The 20,819-nt window shown below is 48.8% G+C and overlaps 1 protein-coding gene across 1 annotated transcript; it reads right to left on the bottom strand.

The window, feature by feature from the left end:
* Nucleotides 1-11,847: 11,847 nt before the first annotated feature.
* LOC103678863 (erythroid membrane-associated protein-like) lies at nucleotides 11,848-20,486 on the bottom strand. The gene is made up of 6 exons (XM_008708280.2): nucleotides 20,286-20,486; nucleotides 19,462-19,557; nucleotides 18,903-19,256; nucleotides 16,795-16,974; nucleotides 16,051-16,077; nucleotides 11,848-12,308 (listed from the first exon to the last, which is right to left on the bottom strand). The coding sequence occupies exons 2-6, from the start codon at nucleotides 19,553-19,555 to the stop codon at nucleotides 11,848-11,850; spliced, it is 1,116 nt and encodes a 371-aa protein (XP_008706502.1). The 5' UTR covers nucleotides 19,556-19,557; nucleotides 20,286-20,486.
* Between the last annotated feature and the right edge of the window lie 333 nt (nucleotides 20,487-20,819).

The raw sequence follows: 20,819 nt of genomic DNA, 5'->3' as shown, positions 1-20,819 counted from the left end.
GTCCCTGGGGCGGGGGACATTATAACAGAGACTGGAACAGAAGGTTGGAAGTCCTGCATCTCACATTCATAGGAGGGGCTGGAGATGGAAAACCATGCAGTTGCTCGGCCTTCTGGCAAAGGACAAAAAGACAGGCTACCGTGTATGTTAGATTTGTATTGGAAAAGCACTAACTTTTTTTTTTTTAAAGATTTTATTTATTTATTCGACAGAGATAGAGACAGCCAGCGAGAGAGGGAACACAAGCAGGGGGAGTGGGAGAGGAAGCAGGCTCATAGCGGAGGAGCCTGATGTGGGGCTTGATCCCATAACGCCGGGATCACGCCCTGAGCCGAAGGCAGACGCTTAACCGCTGTGCTACTCAGGCGCCCCGAGGCACTAACTTTCTGGCACACTGTTGGGGAAAACAAAATTACTCCTAAAGGATGAACTGGACCTTGGTTTGGAGCTTGTGAAGAATCGGTGGCAGCCGCTTGTTGGAACCCAAGCTTGTGCATGTCTGCTCAGCGGCTCCTGCCTGAGTAAATTCTCCCAGACTTACTGGGCTGAAAACCAGCTGAGGGTGGGCTGACAGCCTCAGAGGCCACCCAATCATTAACACACACACACACACACCCCCCGTCAGCATGGCAATCCCTTCTCTGTGGACTCATGGTTGATTTGTCTAAAAAATTGTTTCTAATGTCAGCAAATGATCAGTACCATGCATTTGCAGGAAATGCAGTATCATTTAACACGACACGAACAAATATTAGTACTGTTTGTACAATCTACATTATGAGTATGCCAATAGTAACAGTAAAGCAGGACAAATGTGTATATGTTTGTAGGTGTTTGAGAGATCAAGACATGGTAGGAAACTAGAAACAAAATATCAATTTAAATATTTGTTTCAGAGCTCTGTTCTAAATAACTGGAAAGCAGAAGACAGCTTTTGATTTCCTGCCTAGAGAAAGGAATGCCCACGCGAATTAGTTCTCCTAGCTAACTAAACAGGAAAACCCCGCCTTGATTGCTCAGGGAGGTAGCTTTCCTTCAGTTCAGTCCTTTAAAAGCAGATTAAGTGTGGCGAAGACCCTTGGGTGCTTGCTGGATCCTGCACACGGCGCGCAGTGAAATGGAGCAGGAGTGCTTAAGCCAGGAAAGGTCCAAGTGCCCTCAGCTGTCCCTGCCCAGACTTTCTCTGAAGACATTGGGGTGGGAAGCACAGAGGCATAAATCATAATCTGCCTCCTGCTAATCTCCGCGGCTAGTGGGAGGGAGGGTTGTATGTGAAATCTCCGAGTAGCAGGCACTGAACAAGCACAATTACCCTCCCCCACGTGGTCTCCAGTGGAGTGTGCACCTCTGTGTCCGGAAGAGGCTGCTAGCTTTTGTCTACAGAAATATTGTGAAAGGTTTCAGTGTAGAATAAAAATAGCTACTTGTTGATAAAAGGAAGGGAAAGGGAACCATGTTCCAGCAATTAATAACAGCACAGGCACATGTGTTCAAGTATTTGCTTCATAAATGCGAACACACTGGGATCCCACCATCCAGGATCACCCCCTGAGCCGAAGGCAGAAGCTTAACGACTGTGCCACGCAGGAGTCCCCAGTGTGGGGTTTCTGTCCCAGGGTGTACAGGTTAAAGCTCCCAACTCTGGTGCACAAGCCCCATGGGCAACCCTCGTCTCCACGTGCAAAGCTTGCCCACGTTGTGAAAGCCCCGACCGGCCTCCCCAGGCCAATCTGCAGGGAGGGAGGGGGAGAGAAGAGCAGGACCAGGGCAGGCGCAGACCGCCTGTGTGAAGGGCAAGCCCGAGGCGGGAGCAAGGAATGCTCTTTGGCTTTGCCTCCTCGGCATCAATCACAGAATTTTGTCCAGAAACGGAGCAGACCTGTTCATCCAGTGAATGAAATCAGCTTCAAAAGCGAGTGACAAATACTAGGTTTTCCAAGGCGAACACGCTGGGTTCGGGCGGAAAGCGTCTCTCTCAACCATTACCCTAAAAAACCCCTCAGAGCACGGCCACTGGGGCTCGCCGTCCCCGCGCGGCCAACAACACCCTGAACACAGCCCTTCGCAGGGACGCGCAGCCCGCCCGCGAGAACCACAACCCAGCGAGCACAAATCCGGACTCCCAGCGCCTCCCAACAGCCGCCCCGCGCGGACCCCGACGCTGAGACCGCGTCCAACGACAGCTCAGCTTCTCCGACGCTCTCGAGCAGCGCTTTCCGAGAAAATCTCCGAGGCGACGCGACATCGATGAGTGTTCGCTCCAGCCTTCCGAATTTCCACCCCACAGGACCCCTGCACGCGCTGAAAGCCTCCGGAGCCTAGCGTCCGCATCAGCGTGCGGTCCCCTTTAATAGGCAGCGGTCGGACCAGATTGAAAACCACACACCCCAGGGCCGTGTCCGGCCGAAGGCCAACGGTCGGGTCCAGCGCCCCCTCCGGGGGACGAGGGTCCTGCAGCCTGCTGATCGCTCTTGCGCGGGATTTGTACCCAGAACCGGAAAGACAAAAGCGTGGCCCGGGCTGTGTGGACAGTAAGGAATGAAAACCGTACACGTCAGTTCTTGCTCATAGCTTAGCGTTGCATTTAATTAACCAAATAAAGTTAATAGTTTGTCTTTTTTTTTTTTTCCCTGTGGGACATCTTTTCTTAACTAATCCGTTTCTAACTCTCAGCTAGGGGACGGATTTGGGGGATGAGGTCAGTAGGGACACATACCGCCTTCCTTACGAGGTCACTGGGAGTGCAGAGGGTCCTTTCAGCCTCCATCAGCCCGAGGGTGCAAGGAAGGCTCAGCCCCGCGCCGGCCCCTCCGTGCCAATCTTGCCGCGACAGACTCTGGCAGACAGAAGCCGACCCGGAAACCTCGTCCCCGGGGCCTCAGTCAGGGGGTTCTCCCAAGTGCGTGCGAGTTTGCAGCACTGCAGCGACACCCACGCCACGATACAGCGAGTTAGGTCTGCACCAGGCTGTCGTCTGTCCTGCGTTATGTTCACACACAATGTACCTACCTTAATTAAAAATCACTTTGTTGTTAAAAAATGCTATCACGTGAGCTTTCAGTGATAGGTAATCAATGACTATAGATGACCATAAGGATCTCATAATAATGAAAAGGTTTGAAATAGGGCCGGAATTACCAAAATGTGACACAGAGACTTGACGTGAGCAAATGCCGTTGGAAAAATGGCCCGATATACTTGCTCTGCACCGGGTTGCTACAAGCCTTCAATGTGCACAAAATGCAGGGCCTGCCAAGCTCCATAGAGCAAAGCACAGTAAAACGATGTATGCCTGCGCTTGGGACAAAATGTAGGGCGAGGAATGGTGTCGACTTCCTTGTTTTCCCTTCCTTCGGAGCCAATAAAGCCGAGGCATGTTTCTGCTGTTCCCTCCTGCATCCGCGCTCAGGGTGGGTGAGTGCCCAGGAGAAAGAAAGAGGAGGGGGAGTTTTGGGAGGTCTTCTGGAGCGGGGGGGGGGGGGGGGTGGCTGGGGGAGTGGAGGGAGAGGAGAATTCCCAGTGGCTGTCCTTCGGGCTCGTTTTTGTTTGCTTGTGTCATGTCCTCATTTACATGGGTCCTATTAAGAAACTTCTGTCGTCTGGTGAGTTGCCAGCACAGACGCTGGGTGCTCTGAGGGACAAGAGATTTTGGAAGCGTTCGCTTGTTGGTTTTGCATGCTCCTGTTCAAAGCATGGACTGGCCAATGTAAGAGAGACGTCAGAGACCTTAAGGTGAGAGCCTTCGTTGCAGGCAGGGCCTAGACAAGAGCCCCTCTGCCATGAACTGACTTGTGTTGCTCCCAAGCTCCCGCGTTGGAACCTCGACCCCCCCAGTGGGAAGGTATTAGGAGCAGGGCCTTTGGGAGCTGGGGAGTGGAGCCCATGGGACTAGCCGCCTTCTGAAAGTTGGGAGGAGAGCTTGCTTGTTCTTTCTCTTTCTCTGCTGTGTGAGACAATCAGCACCCTGATTTCAGACCCCCAATCTCCAAACACTAAGCTGTCCCTGCCCCTCAAACCAGAGGACCCTACCTCTGTCAGGTCCTAGAGAACTAACTGAGCTAAGAGTCCAGCGAGGTGGGACCGTGGGCCATACAGAAGCTGCCTGGGTGGGCAGGAAATTCCCACTGCCTGACCTCACGCCCAGCCTTCGTGGGGTGTGGACTGTCTGAGGTCACCTGTCGGGATTGTGGAGTGAGTACCCAGATGACGTGAAGACTCATAGCTGGCTCTGTATGCCCACCGCAGTCCCAGCGTTCGTCTGCCTTCCTCCCAGCTGGCCCCTCTGCGTTTACTTCCCTCCTTTGGATCACAAGCGAACATGGCAACCCTAACCCGTGTCACTTAAACAAGAGAAGATGTGTCAGTTCTAACTATGGACAGGCATGTAGCATCGGGACTCATGCGTGTGCTGGCTTGTTGGGATACGTGTGTGCAGACAGGGTCCCAAAAGAGAAGCCCAGCTGTGTCGCGGAAATGTTGAGGAGAAATCACACGGGGCCAGTTAAACAGGCAATGGAGACTTTATTCAAGACTCTTGCAAGGGGTGGGGGACGAGGGGAAGAACTCTACTCTGAATGGAAGTAGGGGTCGGGGGTGCCTGGGCTCAGTCAGTGAAGCCACTGACTCTGTTTCGCCTCCGGCCATGATCTCAGGGTCATGAAATCAAGCCCCGCGTTGGGCTTGAATCTCTCCCTCTGCCCTCCCCCTCAAAATAAATAAAAAAATCTTTTAAAAAAATTACGTTGAATTAGCCAGCATACAGTACATCATTAGTTTTTGTTGCAGTGTTCAATGATTCATTAGCTGTGTATAACACCCAGTGCTCATCCCAAGACACGCCCTCCTTAATGCCCATCACCCAGTTACCCCAGCCCCCCACCCTGTTCTGTAACCTTCCGTTTGTCTCCTGGAGTCCATAATCTCTCAGGGTTTGTTTCCCTCTCTGATTTCTTCCCATTCAGTTTTCCCTCCCTTCCACTATAAATCTTCAAAAAAACCAAGGAGGGGTTTACAGCAACAGGTGGGGAGAGGGAGAGGATGGAGAATTACTGCATGCCCTCAGCCTGAGGGACACTGCTGTCACTGGTCTGTGTGCTGACCCCACCCATCGTCATGCCCAAGGATCCCGCCGCGGGGACGGGTCTTATTTCAGTACTTCCATTTCACCATCCCAAACGGTTTACAGAAGAAAGAGAGCCGTGGATGCACGGCGTTGTCTTCGTTCTGTAGGTCAGCATTTGCAGACCAGGGGTGCTAATAGTTGTCACCATGCACAGCCTTGCTGCGTCCCTGGCTTTTCCCATGTCATTCACCTGGTGTTGCTCAGCTGCGCTCTCCTGTGTTCATCTGTGGAATGAGCGAGCGCAGATGCTGCTTCTTCCTCCTTGGGCACTTTCCACTCCGGTCCAGAGGAACGGAGCCAAGAATATAGTACTCTATCTATCTATCGATCGATCGATCATCCATCTAATCTATCATCTATGTATCTACTTATCTATCATCTATTTATCTATCAGTCTATCTAACCTATTATCTATCTATCTATCATCTATCTATCTATCTATCTCCCTACCTACCAGAGGGAGAGAGAGAAAGATTTCTTCAAAGGGATTAGTTCATGCGGTTGTGGAAGTTTAGTGAGTCCAAAGTTTGCAGGGAAGGCTTGCTGGCTGGAGACTTGAGACGGTAGCACTTCAAATCCAAAGGCTGTCTGCCATGGAATTAGGAAAAGCCGGTGTTGCAGATAGAACTCAAAGGCAGTCTGCTGGAGAGCTCCTCCTGGTTAAAGGGAGGCCGGCCTTCTGTTTTATTTAGGCCTTCAACTGATTAGATGAGGCTCACCCACATCGGGAAGAACAATTTGCTTTACTCGATGTCCACTGATTTTTAAATTTTTATCTTTAAAAAGATTTTATTTATTTATTTAAGAGAGAGAGAGAGAGACAGTGAGAGAGAGCATGTGAGGGGAGAGTGTCAGAGGGAGAAACAGACTCCCCACTGAGCAGGGAGCCCAATGCGGGACTTGACCCCGGGCTCTGGGATCATGACCTGAGCCAAAGGCAGTTACTCAGCTAACTGAGCCACCCAGACGCACCCCCCCTTTTTTTCAATGTCCACTGATTTAAATGGTAATCTCATTTTAAAAAACACTGACTGGGTGTCATACACAACTAATGAATTGTTGAACATTAGATCAAAACCTGAGAATGTACTATATGCTGGCTAACTGAACATAATAAAAAAAACAAAACCACACTGAAACATCCAAATGACATTTGACCAAATATCTGGCACCGTGGCCCAGACAAATTGACAGCAACCAGCCACCACCCACAGTTTCCTAGAGCACGGCTCTCCCACGCGGAGCGACTTCCTCTTTGCTCCCCTTGGCTTGGCATCCCTCTGGCATCATTGCATTTGGGGACTTCGTGACCACGCTGCATTATTGTAATATCCTCCTAACTTTCCCATCCTTGATTTGGCTCCCATCCAATTAAACCACACGGAAGGGAGGGGATTTTCCAAAAATGCAAGTCTTAGAGAACGAAGGCAATTCCTGTGGCACACAGAGCCCTCTCTGTATAGGCTGCATCTGAGGCGGTCTGTTGGCTCTCTGGCCACATTTGGGATGTGCATGCCTCCCTCTCATGCCTTCTTCTCTGATTCACACACTGCTTTTTGTGCGGAGGTGACCCACGTTTTCCTTGCCAGACTGACACCTTTCTAATCACCTTTGCTGTGGTCTGAATGTTTCTGTCCCCCCAAATTCATACGTTGAAATCCTAACCCCCAAGGAGATGATGGTAGGAGGAGTGCCTTTGAGAGCTGAGCATGAAAGTGAAGGCCTCGTGAATGGGATTAGTGTCCTTTAATAGAGACTCCAGACAGATCCCTTGTCCCTTCCACCGTGTGCAGACACAGCAGGCAGACAGCCATCGGCTCCTTGCAAAAGGGCTCTCACCAGAGCCTGGCCGTGCCGGGACCCTGACCTTGCACTTCCAACCTCCAGAACTGTGGGAAACAGCCTATGTTGTTTATAAGCTATGCAGTCTATATTTTCATTATACTTCATGGTAGCAGCATGAATAGGCTAAGACAATCCCCCAAAGTTTAGCTCAAAACTTCTGACTCAGCTGGGCCCTCCTTCATGCCCTGAATCAGACTTGCAGGTCCTTTCATTACGGTTAGTGATTCATACATTTCCAAGAACCTCTTGGGTGCTTTGCTCTGTATCTCTCTGGGAGCGCAGCACCCTTTCTCCACCTCACATCAAATACCCAGCACCCATGATATGACAGCCTGGGTCTAGGCGTTGGACGTTCAAAGACCAAGAAGAAAGATCAGGTGGTTCTGTTGCAGGGCTCTTGTCTCACAGACTCAAAAGGGTGAAGTGAAGTGAAAGTTTATGAAGTGAAGGTGAGAACAGAAAGGAAAGGGAAAAAAAGCTCTCTGAAGTGAGCGGGGTCCTGAATGGGTTGCCACTGAAAGCTTTCACGGCTGGTCTTTTACAGGAAACTGACCAGGGAACTTAAATCTTCTTGAAGTCACCACTGGTAGCACTATACTGACTTCTCTTTTGAAGTTCGGTAAATTTCAGTGGTCAGTTTGTGACTTTCATGAAAATGTCTCGTCTATAACATTTAGGACAAACAAGGTGGACAAACAAGGTGGTCTCCTCTCCTGTTTTCGGTGTAGCAGCAGGGCTGAGACAGGATGCCATGGGAGCAGAGAATCCCCATTTCGGGTGGGGATAAGGGCCCAGGAGCCTTCTCTAGTATACGAGTCCCCATTCTAGACAGATCCAGGTGAGCCGAGGTGCAGGGTTATGGCTCAGCAAGTGGCATCGTGCAGGACTCCCATCCATCTGCGTGATGGGCACTTCTGCGTTCAGGGGGTGCCTGTAGACCCCTTTGTGAAAACACATGTGTAAATGGCTAAAGTAAAATTTATAAGATTTCAAGACAAATCAATTGTATTGAGATACACCCTCACTGGCAATATATTTTAAAAACTTTTGTAATATGATAATACATTCCTTGAAGATATTGCAGATTTGGTTTCAGACCACTGGAATAAAGCAAATATTGCAATAAAGAGAGTCAAATAAGTCTGGTTTCCGGTGTAAATTATTTAGTTTCCCTGTGCATGTAAAGCTTATGTTTAGACTCTAGTATATTGAGTGTGCAATAGCATTATGTCTAAAAAAGGGTACGTACCTTAATTAAGAATACTTTTTTTTTTCTTAGTGAGTATCGGAGAGGGACGGATGGGCAGGGGCAGAGGGAGAAGGAGAGAGAGAAGCTTAAGCAGGCTGCACACGCTCAGCACAGAGCCTAATGTGGGACTCGATCCCAAGACCCTGAGATCATGACCTAAGCCCAAATCGAGAGTCAGACCTTAATTGACTGAACCACCCAGGTGCCCCCAACAGACTTTAAGCGCACAATCCACTGTGTTAGTTATATTGTCAGCTGTGAACAGTGGACACCGGTCTCCTACAAGCTGCTCATGTCGAGTAACGACAACTTCATGCCCGTCACACCACCGTCTCCTCCATCCTCCAGGAACCACCATTCTGCTGTGCGCCTCTGGATGTTCCACCGTCTTAGATGCCTCATTTAAAAACAATCGTGCGCTATTTGCCCTTCTGTGTCTGGCTTATTTCACTGAGCCTAATGTCCTCTAGGACCACCCGTGTTACCACAAATGCTAGAAGTTTCCTTTTTTTTTTTTAAGGGCCTCATAACAAATCATAGCAAAAAACTAAAGAGCCGATTTTAAAAAATGGGCAGAGGACATGACCTGACACTTGTCCAAAGAAGACATTCAGACGGCCAATAGACACAAGACAAGATGCTCAACGTCACTCATCATCAGGGAAATGCAGGTCAAAACCACAACGAGACACCACCTCACACCTGCCAGAATGACTACAATTAACAACACGAACAACAAGTGTTGGTGAGGATGTGGAGAAGGGGAACCCTCCTACGCTGGTACAGCCACTCTGGAGAACAGTATGGACGTTCCTCAACAAGTTAAAACTATGATTCAGAAATGCCATTTCTGCGTCTATGTCCGAAGAAAATGAAATCACTATCTTCTTTTTCTTTTTTTGACCAACAGAGTTTAACTTTCTTGGCTTAGAGAATTACAGCACAAGGGTAATGGTAGCTTCGGAAAATCATTAGAACAGTCATAAAGTCTTTTAAAAACTGAACTTGTAATTATAACCAGTAACTGCAGACCTTTTTACACAATATTCCTTTTTTATCTCTTTTGAAATTAAATTCTTTTTTTAATAGAACTTTTTTTTTTATGTTAGTCACCATACAGTACATCATTAGTTTTTGATGTAGAGTTCCATGATTCATTAGTTGCATATAACACCCAGTGCTTCATGCAACAGGTGCCCTCCTTAATACCCATCACCTGGCTAACCCATCCCCCACCCCCCTCCCCTCTGAAGTCCTCAGATTATTTCCTGGAGTCCATAGTCTTTCGTGGTTTGTCTCCCTTTCTGGTTTCTCCCCCTTTGGTTTTCCCTCCCTTCCCCTAATATCCTCTGTGCTATTTCTTATGTTCCATAAATGAGTGAAACCATATGATAATTGTCTTTCTCTTCTTGACTTATTTCACTTATTTAATTTTGTTATTAATTGGTTTATATAATTGGTTGCTCCCAAGTCAGGGGCATAAATATTTATAATTGTTAGATCTTCTATAGGATAATGTATGATATAGTGTTCCTCTTCATCCCTTACTACAGTCTTTGGTTTAAAATCTAACTTGAATGATATGAGGATTGCTACCCCAGCTTTCTTTTGATGTCCATTAGCATGATAAATGGTTCACCCCCTCACTTTCAATCGGAGGTGTCTTTGGATCTAAAATGAGTCTCTTGCAGACAGCATATCCATGGTTCTTGCTTTTTTAAAATCCAATCTGAAACCCTGTGTCTTTTCATGGGAGCATTCAGCCTATTTACATTCAGAGTAACTATTGAAATATATGAATTTAGTGTCATAGTATTGCCTGTAAAGTCCCTGTTTCTGTAGATTGTCTGTTTCTTTCTGGTCTAAGTTACTTTGGGGCTCTTTCTTTGCTTACAGGATCCCCTTTAATATTTTTGCAGGACTGGCTTAGTGACCGCAAATTGTTTTAGTTTCTGTTTGTCCTGGAAGCTCTTTATCTCTCCTTCCATTCTGAATGACAGCCTTGCTGGATAAAGTATATTTGCTGCGTGTTTTCTCATTTATTACCCTGAATATATCATACCAGCTATTTCTGGCCTGCCAGGTTTCTGTGGATAGGTCTGCTGCCAATCTAATGTTCCAACCCTTGTAGATTAAGAACCTCTTGTTTTGAGTTGCTTTCAGGATTTTCCCTAGGTCTCTCATCCCAGAGGTTTTGGATTGTCGTGTTTCATTTTTCATTGCTTCCACGACTGGCCTGAAGAAGCCCAGGAATCTTTGGATTGGTCTCCATGTAGCTCTGCACTGACCTGCCATGGTGAGGGGGAGAGAGAGAGAGGGAGAGAGAGAGAGAGAGAGAGAGAGAGAGAGAGAGAGGGGTGTCAAGGTAGACCAGATATCCAGTCTGTTGTGAGGGCAATGGGGGAGGGAGGATGAGTGAGTAGGTAGGAGTGGGAAGGCAAGAAGGGGAGAGAGTAAAGGGAGTAGGAAGGGAAGGTGGGTGGAGAGGAGAGGGGAGGGGATTGAGGAAGGAGGGAATGGGGAGAGAAGGAGGAGGGTAAGGAAGAGTTGGAAGAAGGGAAGGTGAATGGGGAAGGGTGAAAGGGAAGAGGTGAAGGTAGGGAAGAGGGAGAGAGAGGGAGGATGGGGGAGAGAAGGAGGAGGTTAAGGAAGGGTTGGAGGAGGGGAAGGAGCAATGGGGAGGGAAAGGGAAAGAGGGGGAAGGGCAGAAGGAGGGGAAAGAGGGGGTGGGAGGGGATGAGGAAGGCTGGCATTTACTGAGCAACTATTTCATGTCTGGTACTGGGCTCAATACTTTACAACTGCCCCCAAGTACATTTCAGAAAAGCACTCCACTGTGTGTAATGATATGATGTCATTACACAGTGTAATGACATTACATACACAGTCAGCTTAGGCTGTGTAACAAATACCACAGGCTGGGAAGTTTAAACAACACACATTTATTGTGTCCCAGTCCTGGGGACTGGAAGTCCCAGATCGAGGTGTGAATGGGGCTGGATCCTCCTGATATGTCTCTCCCTGGTGTATATATGTGGTCTTCTCCTTGTGTCCTCACACAGTCATACATCTGTGTGTGTCTGTGCCTTGGTCCCCTCTTCTTCTTCTTCTTCTTCTTCTTCTTCTTCTTCTTCTTCTTCTTCTTCTTCTTCTTCTTCTTTTTAAGATTATTATTTGTTTATTTGACAGAGAGAGAGAGAGAGAGAAAGCAGAGGGAGGGGCATAGGGAGAAGCAGGCTCCCTGCCAAGCAGGGAGCTCAATGCGGGACCCCAGCCCAGGACCCTGGGATCATGACCTGAGCTGAAGGCAGATACTTAACTGGCTGAGTCACCCAAGCACCTCTGATCCCCTTTTCTGATAAGGACTCCAGTCATACGGGGTCAGGGCCCATCCTAGTGAACTCCTTTTACCTTAACCACTTCTCTAAAGACCCCATCTCCAAATACAGCCCATCTTGAGGTCCTGGGGGTTAGGGCTTCAACATGTGAATTTGAGGGTACATGATTCAGCCCGTAATACATTGTTAGTATTCCACAGGGAAGGAAAATGAAGATAAGACAGGATAATTCAGAAAGGTGCACCCTTGTATGGGTCTAGCTGGCATGGAGAATGGATATGTCTCCCCCAAATCTATGACAGGCTAGAGCAGAGAGTAGAGAATATGTAGATGAGGGATCCATTGTCCACATTGTAGAAGGAGACTGTGCCAGCATCACAGTCCAGGAGAATGCCCACCTGATGCAGGGGCTCTGGAGGGTGCAGGCGAACTCTTGGGAAGGCAAGGGCCCAGAACGTCTTCTTGTACAGCTCCAGGGCCCAGAGTCCATGCTGGGGGGCCTTGGGGATCCTTCCCTTCCGATCCAAGCTCTCCAGACAGACACCCACGTTCCAGGCCTTCCTATGCCCCACCTGCACTTCCCAATAATACCTCCCAGCAGAGAACTGCTCCCGGGCCAGCACACAGGGGTCCTGGTCAAATCTGCTGGGAACATCTGGCAGCTCCTGGTCAAAGAACAGCCGCCTCACACTCTTCCCATCCTCAGACAGAGCGAGTTTGGGGCTTGCGGTGTCAGGGTCCAGGGATGGGCTCACTGTGGGAAGAGGAGAGGGTTAGGCTTGGGGGTTTGTGTCCCCAACCTGCGCTCCTGCATGGAGTGGACTCTAGTGCCTCTGGGTTAGGTGAAACCGCAGCCTCCCTGGGAGTCCCTGTGGTCCCCCTGTTTTCTGCCCAGGGCCCTGTGCAAACAGGCCATCCCAGTGCAGCTGAGGCAGCTCCAGGTGGGAGCCAGGGGTGGATTTCTAGCGATGAGGGGACATGGCTGGCACACTGTGAGGTCTGCTTGCCCTCTTGTGCTGTGTGTCTCAGCAGGTGTGTATGTGTGTGTGAGAGAGAGAGAGAGAAAAAGAGAGAGAGAGACAGACAGAAAGAGAGGTAGACAGGGAGAATCAGAGAGAAAGGCAGAGACAGAAAGAGGGAGAGATAGGGAGAGAGCCAGAGAGACATACGGGAGAGATAGCGACAAAGACAGTGTCACAGAGATATAGGAAGGGACAGAGAGAGACAGAGACAGAGGTAGAGCGAGGCAGGGAGAGACAGGGAGAGAGACATAAGACAGAGACAGACAGATAAGGAGAGACAGAGATACATAGGGAGAGAAATAGGGAGAGACAGAGAGAAAAAGAGACAGATACAGACAGAAATAAATAGACAAGGAAAGATAGAGATAGAGATACAGATAAAGAGAGAGATGGGGGAGACAGAGAGACAGAGAAAGATAGAGAGACACAGAGAGAGATAGACATACAGAGAGAGACCCAATGAGCAAGATGGAGAGACAGAGACAGAGAGACAGAGATAGACACGTAGGAAGACATGGGAGGACGCAGGCGGACAGGAGAAGGTGCCGCAGGTGCAGCGATGCAAATGTCATTGGATAGCTCTGGGGTCAACGACTGAAGAGTCACATGTGGAAAGCCCAAGAGGCATTTTAAGAGCCCCACAGCTGAGATGAACACCTTCCAAAACAGAGCCCCTCTCTCCTGCCCTGCCATCTCTCTCAGAGCCCTTAGAACCCCAGTGTGTGATCTGGGGGAGGGACTGTCTACCCTTGGGCTCCACACTGGAGGCAGGGAGGGTGTGTGGGGACCAGCTGGGCAGCAGGCTGCCCTGCAGTCACCTTCTCAACAACAGAAACCTCCTAGCCAGTGTCCATCCTGGCCCATTCTAAAGCCAGGTATGTTGTTGTTTGGGGCTGTACCCAGATGCCCCAGACACTCATGTTTCCTCAACCCCCATCCCTGTCAGTTGCACAGGACCCATGCTCCCCTCCTATTTGAACCCCAGCTTTCTCCCGGGTCTCTACCTCTTTCTGGATAGAACCCTGTTCCCTTTTGCTTTCCAGTAAAGAATACTTGTTCCCCCCAGAATTCTCATTGCTGCTTCCTGAATACTCCACCTTCTGCCCCACTCAAACCCTTTCCCTTTAGAGACTGGGCTGTGGGGATGGAGCCCATGTTCCACCTCCATGATGGTCAAACATGGACTCCATAGCTGAGCAATGAGCCTGGCTCTTGCTCTTCCAAATTCCCTCATCATTAAATAAAAATTATTCACATTTAAAAAACAGTTCCAGACTTATAAAGAAGCTGAAAAATAGCACAAACAATATGTCTATGACAACATCTTGCATAACCCACAATAAAAGGATCAAAACCAGAAAATTAACATTGATACAAAACTATTCAATAATGACTTCTTGCACACTACCCCACACCTCGCCGCCAGTGCACACCTGTGCTCCATCCTATCCACCGCTGCAGATTATCTTCCCTGCAAAATTGTTCTCTAGTGCATTTTCTTTCCCCCTGCTGGCTTCATGTGTCTTCACAACAGATCATTCTTTTTAGGCAACAGATGTGCTCTGCTACCTTAAAGTAAAGGACGTTAAAGTAAAACCAAGACAAACCCAAATAAAGCACTCTGCTTGATTTTCCACTCACCAGTTGTAAGCTCAGCTGCACAGACAGTAATTACGATTTTTTTCTCCCAGCTGTCTCCACAGGGGACACCTCTCTTTGCACATCATACTATGAGGTCATGTTCCTGATCTCATCTCACTCTACATGTCAGCTGTATGGAATGCCACCAGCTGCTCTCTCACCACACTGTATCTGTGGATTTCAGTGGATAAGTATCCCCTGGCCCTCCACAACTCTGCCCAGACTCCTGCTCAAACAGACCTTCAAATACCAGATTTTGGATATGTCTTCTTTGCCCTGTACGTTTCCTTTTTTTTTTTTTATCTTATTTCTTTTTCAAAGAAAAAATTTTGAAGAGTAATTTTAGGTGTGCAGACAAATGAGGTAATTCCTTGTTCACTTTCCTGGTTTTCAAGGTCAGATATATGCCATAGACCCCAAATTCCTATCTCAAGTCCACATTTCTCCTGGGAGTTCCACACTTGTGTATTTAAAATTTATCTGACATCCCCATTTGATGTCTGAAAAAGTTTCAGTCTTAAGAGGTCCGAGATGATTTTCACTTCTTTGGCCTAAATCTGTCTTGTTTTGTCCCAAGACTTCTGTTAGATGGAGACACCATGGGACCAGGAACAATTGCTACAAGGGTCACCTTGGGTTCTTCACTTTGCCTTGCCGATGCTGAACCCTGCTACTTGTGGCCCCAGAACACATCTCAGGGCTGTTTCCTCTCCTCCATCAGTGCCTCTCCCCAGCTTAAACCCCCTCATTCATTCTGCACCGTGCTTCATGTAACATCCAGACCCCTACCTTGGCCTTCCAGGCTCTGCAGGTCTGGGCATCCAAAGCCTATTCACCCCATTGGATCCTCTTCCACAAGCCCAGCACACCACAGATGGCATTCTCCTTGCCATGGTGGTGGGTCCACCCCTCCTCCTGGCAAGGCTGTGGTCCCACTAGGGTCACCTAGCCCTTCATTTAGATGATGCCATCCCAGCATCCCCAGGGCCCTGGACATCCTACATGAACGCTCTCTGGCCAACTTTATTATTGTATTCCAGTTCATTCCTATAATATTTACTCTGATTTTTTCTAGTTTTGGTTAATGAAAAATCACTGACTGATGGCTTGCATCCCCACATAGAATCTATGTGCCTTGAGGACAGGAGGAAGCCATTTCATTCACTAATAGATGGCTGGCTGCTGACACAGGAGGGGTCTGGTCACTATTTTATATGAATTAACGAGTTAATGAGTGATGATTGGCTTCTCTCTGTCGCCTTCTGAACCCTCGACAAGTGGCTGTGCTCAAACAGGTGTCCCCACTTTCCCTGATACCTCTCAGGTGCCTGGTTCATGGTCTGGAGTTATGGCCCTCTCAGTCCTAAGGGTTCCCTGTCCACGGCCAGACTCTCCTCTCTCCACCCCACACCTCCACCTAGATGGTGTCCCGGGGTAGAAAGTCCCTGGATCTGCACTCTCTGTGGTAACAGTGTCCTCCCACCCTGCCAGTGGCTGTGCCTCAGGAGAGCTGGCTGTCTTTCTGCCTAGGCTCTGCAAGTCTCTCTCTCTCCCCCAGGTAGTAAACAGGAGCTAAGTTCTCTCAGGGCAGCTGAAACTTGATGTTTAGAACCATGTGACTGTCATGAACCATTTAGCACAGCACTTAGGCACTCTGGAACAGAAAGGAACACACAACACATACAAATGCACTCATGTGCACACATCAGGCACATACATGCACACACAGACACGCAACACATACACTATGCATGTGCACACACAAAAACACACATGCACACATAAATGCACATGCAGGGGGCAGAGGCTTCCAGCACCCAGCATGGCCCTCACCATTGATGACTTTGTCCTCTGTCCAGCCTGCAATGAGAGAGAGAAAGGTAGGAAAATGTGGGATTGTGCTGATCCATGGGGCCAGATCTCAAGTTCTAGGAAGCTAAGTCAAAAGAGGACTTAATGAGTTCTAGCTGTGATACTGGAAAGCCTGAACAAATACAGATTCTTCGGTGCCCAATAAAACAGTAATCTGGGTCATTTTCTTCTAGGGAAGTCTTTGGTGGAGCATATCCTGATAGCCCTACACCCCACGTCTGTCATGGGGACACTGTGCTGTGCTCCCAGACTGGAGCCTGATGGCTATGGCCAAGGACACAGCAGGCGGGGAGGGGGGGAGTGGGTGGGTGAATGCAACAATGCATATTGATGATGGTCCCTGCACCCACAATGAGACCCTGGCACGTGCCAGGCACACTGCTGCATTTCTCACTTGAGCAGTTTCAGGATGCTCTCATCATCCCCAACTGATAGACACTCCCGGGTTCAAGCTGAGAGCTGTCTGTCTCTGTGATGGAGACACTCCAGCTTTCCCGAAGTCACCCACTGAAGAGCAGCTGCACACCTCTCCCAGATAGAGGATTTCACTGAGCATATGGTAAGTGGGCAGTCCCTGAGCTACGTCCTAGGCAGGCCTCTCCCATCCATCCCGTGCTTGAGGGTGCACATAGGAGACTTCATGCAGGGCTCCACATCTATGCCCTGGGTGGAAGGGACATATCTGTCCTGCCGGGACCTGCTTACCTTGGGAGTGCTGCTTCTCTGCTCTATACAGTGTCGCTTCTTCCAGCTGCACCATATTCCTGTCTTTCTGACATTTCTGGAAGAGACAGGTGGCTCCAACTGTGGCAAGCCCTGCCATAGTTAGGATCAGAGGCAGCACTGTCCTCCATGCCATTGATGGGAAACTTCTGGACAATGGAGCTAAAAGAGAGCCAGAAAGGCAAGAATCTCAGGGAAGGAGAGCACCTGTGTTCTTAGGACACACACACGACAGGGTTTGTGGGTCAGGGGACATGATGCTTATAACTAACCTGAAATGACTCAGAAAACATACTTGTGTGTTTGGTTGGACAGCCCTGGACAGATGCACAGGAGAAATGGTAAGCAAATGGCAGAAGCCACTGGGTGGCTCTCCACAGCATACCGCATGCCATTCTTGCAAATTTTCCATAAGCTTGAGGTTGTTTGGAAATGAAAATTATGTGCAGAGTGAAGCTTTGAAGCCCCCAAGGTGTCCTTCAAAAGGTGAAGGCATAAATAGGTTGTGACCCATCCAGACAATGGAATATTGTTTAGCACTAATGTGAAAGGAGCTATTGGTGCAGCCACTGTGGAGAGCCGGCTGGATGTTCTTCAGAAATTTGAAAGTAGAACTACCACATGCTCCGTCATTCCCACTTCTGGGCATTTATACAAAAAGTAAGAAATAAAAATATTAGCTCCAAAAAGTTACATGTCCCCTTATGCTCATTACAGCGTTGTTTACAATAGCCAAGATGTGGAAACAGCTCAAGTGTCCATTGGTGGATGAATGGATTAAAAAAAACATATTTATATAATGGGATAATATTCACCTATAAAGAAGAAGGAAATCATGCAATTTGCAGCAACATGGATGGACCTTGCGGTCAATTTGCTAAGTGAAGTAAGTCAGACAGGGAGAAATACTGTATGATCTCCTGTATATGTGAAATCTAAAACGAAACAAAGCAAAACAAAAAACTCAAAGCCCCAGAAAACCAGAAAGCCCAGCTATAGATGCAGGGAACAGATTGGTCATTTCCAGAGGAGAGAGATGGGGGTGGGTGTAATGGGTGAAGAGGGACAAAAGGTATGAACTCCCAATTATGAAATTCATAAGTTCTGGGGAGGTGATGAACAGCATGGAAACTGTGGGGAATGGTGGTGTTTTGTATCCTTGGAAAGTGTAAGAGAGTAGATTGTAAAATTCTCATCACAAGAAAAATATTCCGTCACTGTGCAAAGTATTGGATATTAGCTACCTATTGTCCAGGGTGTTCAGAGCTTTTGTGGCCTGAACAGAACAGAACACTCATAAGGCAAGTGATGGTTGGACGTTTTCTTATTCCGAAGGAGGGGCCTGGAGATGGAGCAGAAGAGGCCCCACACCTCCTTGTCCTGGATGGTCACATTGGACACCACTGTGAAGAGGCCTGTTGTTGGCGAGGCTGAGAGGCGGGTCATAGAAGGTAGGGCCTGTCCCCTGAAGTCTCTCCATCGTACCTGGGGCTCTGGGTACCAGCCCTCCGAGGTGCACTGTGCCCAGAAACCTTCACCCTGCACGGCTCTCACTTGGATTCTGGGCTTCAAGCCCAGCCCTGTGGGAAGAGACGCCCATCCCAGTCTCCATAACCACCAGGGCTTCCATCAGAAAAGTACAGATCCTGAGAATTCCAGCAGGGATTAGGGATTTTTCACTTACTACTGACTACTTACTCTGTGTAATGTTTATATGCCATATATTACCCTTGTTCCCAGAAAGCACAGGAAAAACAGAAAAGGCCCAGGAAGATCGAAAATCTTTCCTATACTGCACAATTAGTTTCTTTTCCTCCCTGTGTCTCTGTCTCTCTTTCTGCTTCTGTCCTTCGCTCTCTACCTCTGCTCCCCTCTTTGCGGATTGGCTCAGGAAAGGGAGAGAAGCAAACTTAGAAAACAAAGTCCAGTGTCCTGAACTGCGTTTCCTAAGAATCACTGCCCCTGGTGAAAATGTTACTGCATTTGTGGGACATGCTCAGGCTTGGGCCATAATGGGATGATCTGCACTGGGCTTCAGCTTTGGGGAGAAGCTCTGGGGGAGACCATGAGCCCCAGCAGCTTGCCCTTACCTGCCACTGTCAGCAACAGCCTGGCCTCTGCGGACACGGTGCCATCTTTGAAGTTGCAGTGGAAGGTCCCGTTATCAAAAACTGTGACATTGTGTATCTTCACTGTGGCTTTTCCCTGGTCCAGCCTAGCACTCAGGAAGGTGGTCCTTCCCTGGTACTCCCTCATCTGTTCTTCCTTCAGGTCTGTCCCATTCTTGTGCAGGTGCACGACTTGAGATGGCTGGTCCCTGTACCACCGAAGCTCCATGTCCTTGGCACTGATATTGAGGGACAGATGACATGGTAGCTCCACATTCTCCCCCAGCACAGCCAGAACGGTTTTGCCAGGCCCACAGACAGAGAAATCAGCTTTCCCTTAGGAGATCAGATCGGAAAGCCATGGTTAGGCTGGGTGTGAGGAGACAAGGGGCCCTCTCGCCCAGACCCAGTTTCTCCTGGAAAGGACTGCTTGGATCCTTGGCTGATGGCTGGTGTTGGAAGGTGCCAGCTCAGCCCCCTCTGGCATTCCTCTCCATACAGGGGGCATCCTCCTAGCATGGGGTGGGGGGAGCTCTCCTACCTTTTGCAGGGACACTGCAGGACAGGAGCTGCAGGATAATGAAGACAATGGAGCAGCTGGGTGGAAAGATGACTGGATCACGTGCATTTGCCATCCCTGCTGGGCACAGACATCAGAGGCTGAGTTAATTTCTGTCTCTTTCTCTGTCTGTCCCTCTTTCGTATGCTCTGTCTTTCTGTTTGGTGGGAGGTAAGACACCACTGGGAGGCTAATGGCAGTGAAGAAAACATGGCCAGGGGAGGGAAAGGTCACTCCTCATTATCTTGGCCCCTCTGGCTCCCACACAAGTTATTCGTCCTGGAGCTGGAGAGACAGCAGCTGTCTCCACCTGGTGCTGTGTCCAGCTACTCTTGGATATCATTTCTCTTATCCTCATCTGTCCACAGAATGACTCAGACACATCCTCCAGTGAGTGGACTCCATCTCATCACGTACTGGTGTAAGAGTACTGCCTGATCCTGGCTCTGTTCTATCATGAGCACAGAGAACGCTGGGGGAGGGGAATGAGCCCTAGGGCTCCTTCGCTGTCGTGGCCTGAAGCTAAGACACACCTAAGCTTTACTGTTTATGGTGAATTCAGTTTCAAGGACACATGTTCTGAGATTCATCTGCCACGTTCTGGGTGATTTCACCCAGCAGAGCCTTGCAGGTGTGGTGTTTACGTAAAGTACAAGGAAGAATGTTGGCAGATGCTCTCATCCTCCTCGATGCTTGCCTTCCTTTGGTGAAAGCCCGTGGGGTCTCCCTGTCACTCAAGAATAGGGACAGGGTGTGTGTAGAAAGTAAAGACATACACGAGAGCCCTTAAAGTAGGAAACACTCACCTGGCCCAAGTCCAGCTGTAGCCTTCCCAGGAAGCTTCTGGGAGCCTTGAGGGAATTAGTTAGTTCTCTGTAAGTCCCAGGTGGGGCATAAAACAGGTCTTCAGGCTGAGTTTGGATAGAGGAGCAGCTGCGTGTCCCAGTTCCTGTACAGTCCTCCTACTACTTATTGTAAAAATACCAACTGCTCCTATTTTGCAGTTGCAACAAGAATAAAAAATTTATAAACTAAGCGTTTCCTATAGGGTGTGGTCACCAGAAGTGAGCACACTGACTGTGTGGAACAAGACCCTGGTAGCAGGAGATAAGGGGAGAGAGGGGACCAAGCAAGGTGGTCCATGGAGCCCTGGGCGGGAGATACAGCTCTTGAGTGCTGGGATCTAGGCCAAGGGCAGAAGCTGGGGAATTCAGATAAAGTTGCTCCCTTATCAAAACACCTCCAGTCCTTGACAAGCTGGGCTATTTTCTTTGGGAAAATTTCTCATGATCAGGTTGAAGTTGGCCAATTTCTGGCACTTCCCCTGGAGACTCCTATGG

Source organism: Ursus maritimus, unplaced genomic scaffold, assembly GCF_017311325.1.
Source record: "Ursus maritimus isolate PB19 unplaced genomic scaffold, ASM1731132v1 scaffold_5, whole genome shotgun sequence".
NCBI classification, from domain to species: Eukaryota; Metazoa; Chordata; class Mammalia; order Carnivora; family Ursidae; genus Ursus; species Ursus maritimus.
Note: the sequence above shows the minus strand (reverse complement) of the source record. Positions and strands in the feature narration are given on the sequence as shown.

Excerpts from the sequence above, each read along its gene's own strand:
- LOC103678863 (XM_008708280.2), bottom strand. The coding sequence starts at position 19,555 with ATGGCAAATGCACGTGATCCAGTCATCTTTCCACCCAGCTGCTCCATT. Across the intron at positions 19,257-19,461 it reads CTGCAGTGTCCCTGCAAAAG|GGAAAGCTGATTTCTCTGTC; the intron begins GTAGGAGAGCTC and ends TGATCTCCTAAG. Across the intron at positions 12,309-16,050 it reads AGAGGACAAAGTCATCAATG|TGAGCCCATCCCTGGACCCT; the intron begins GTGAGGGCCATG and ends CTCTTCCCACAG.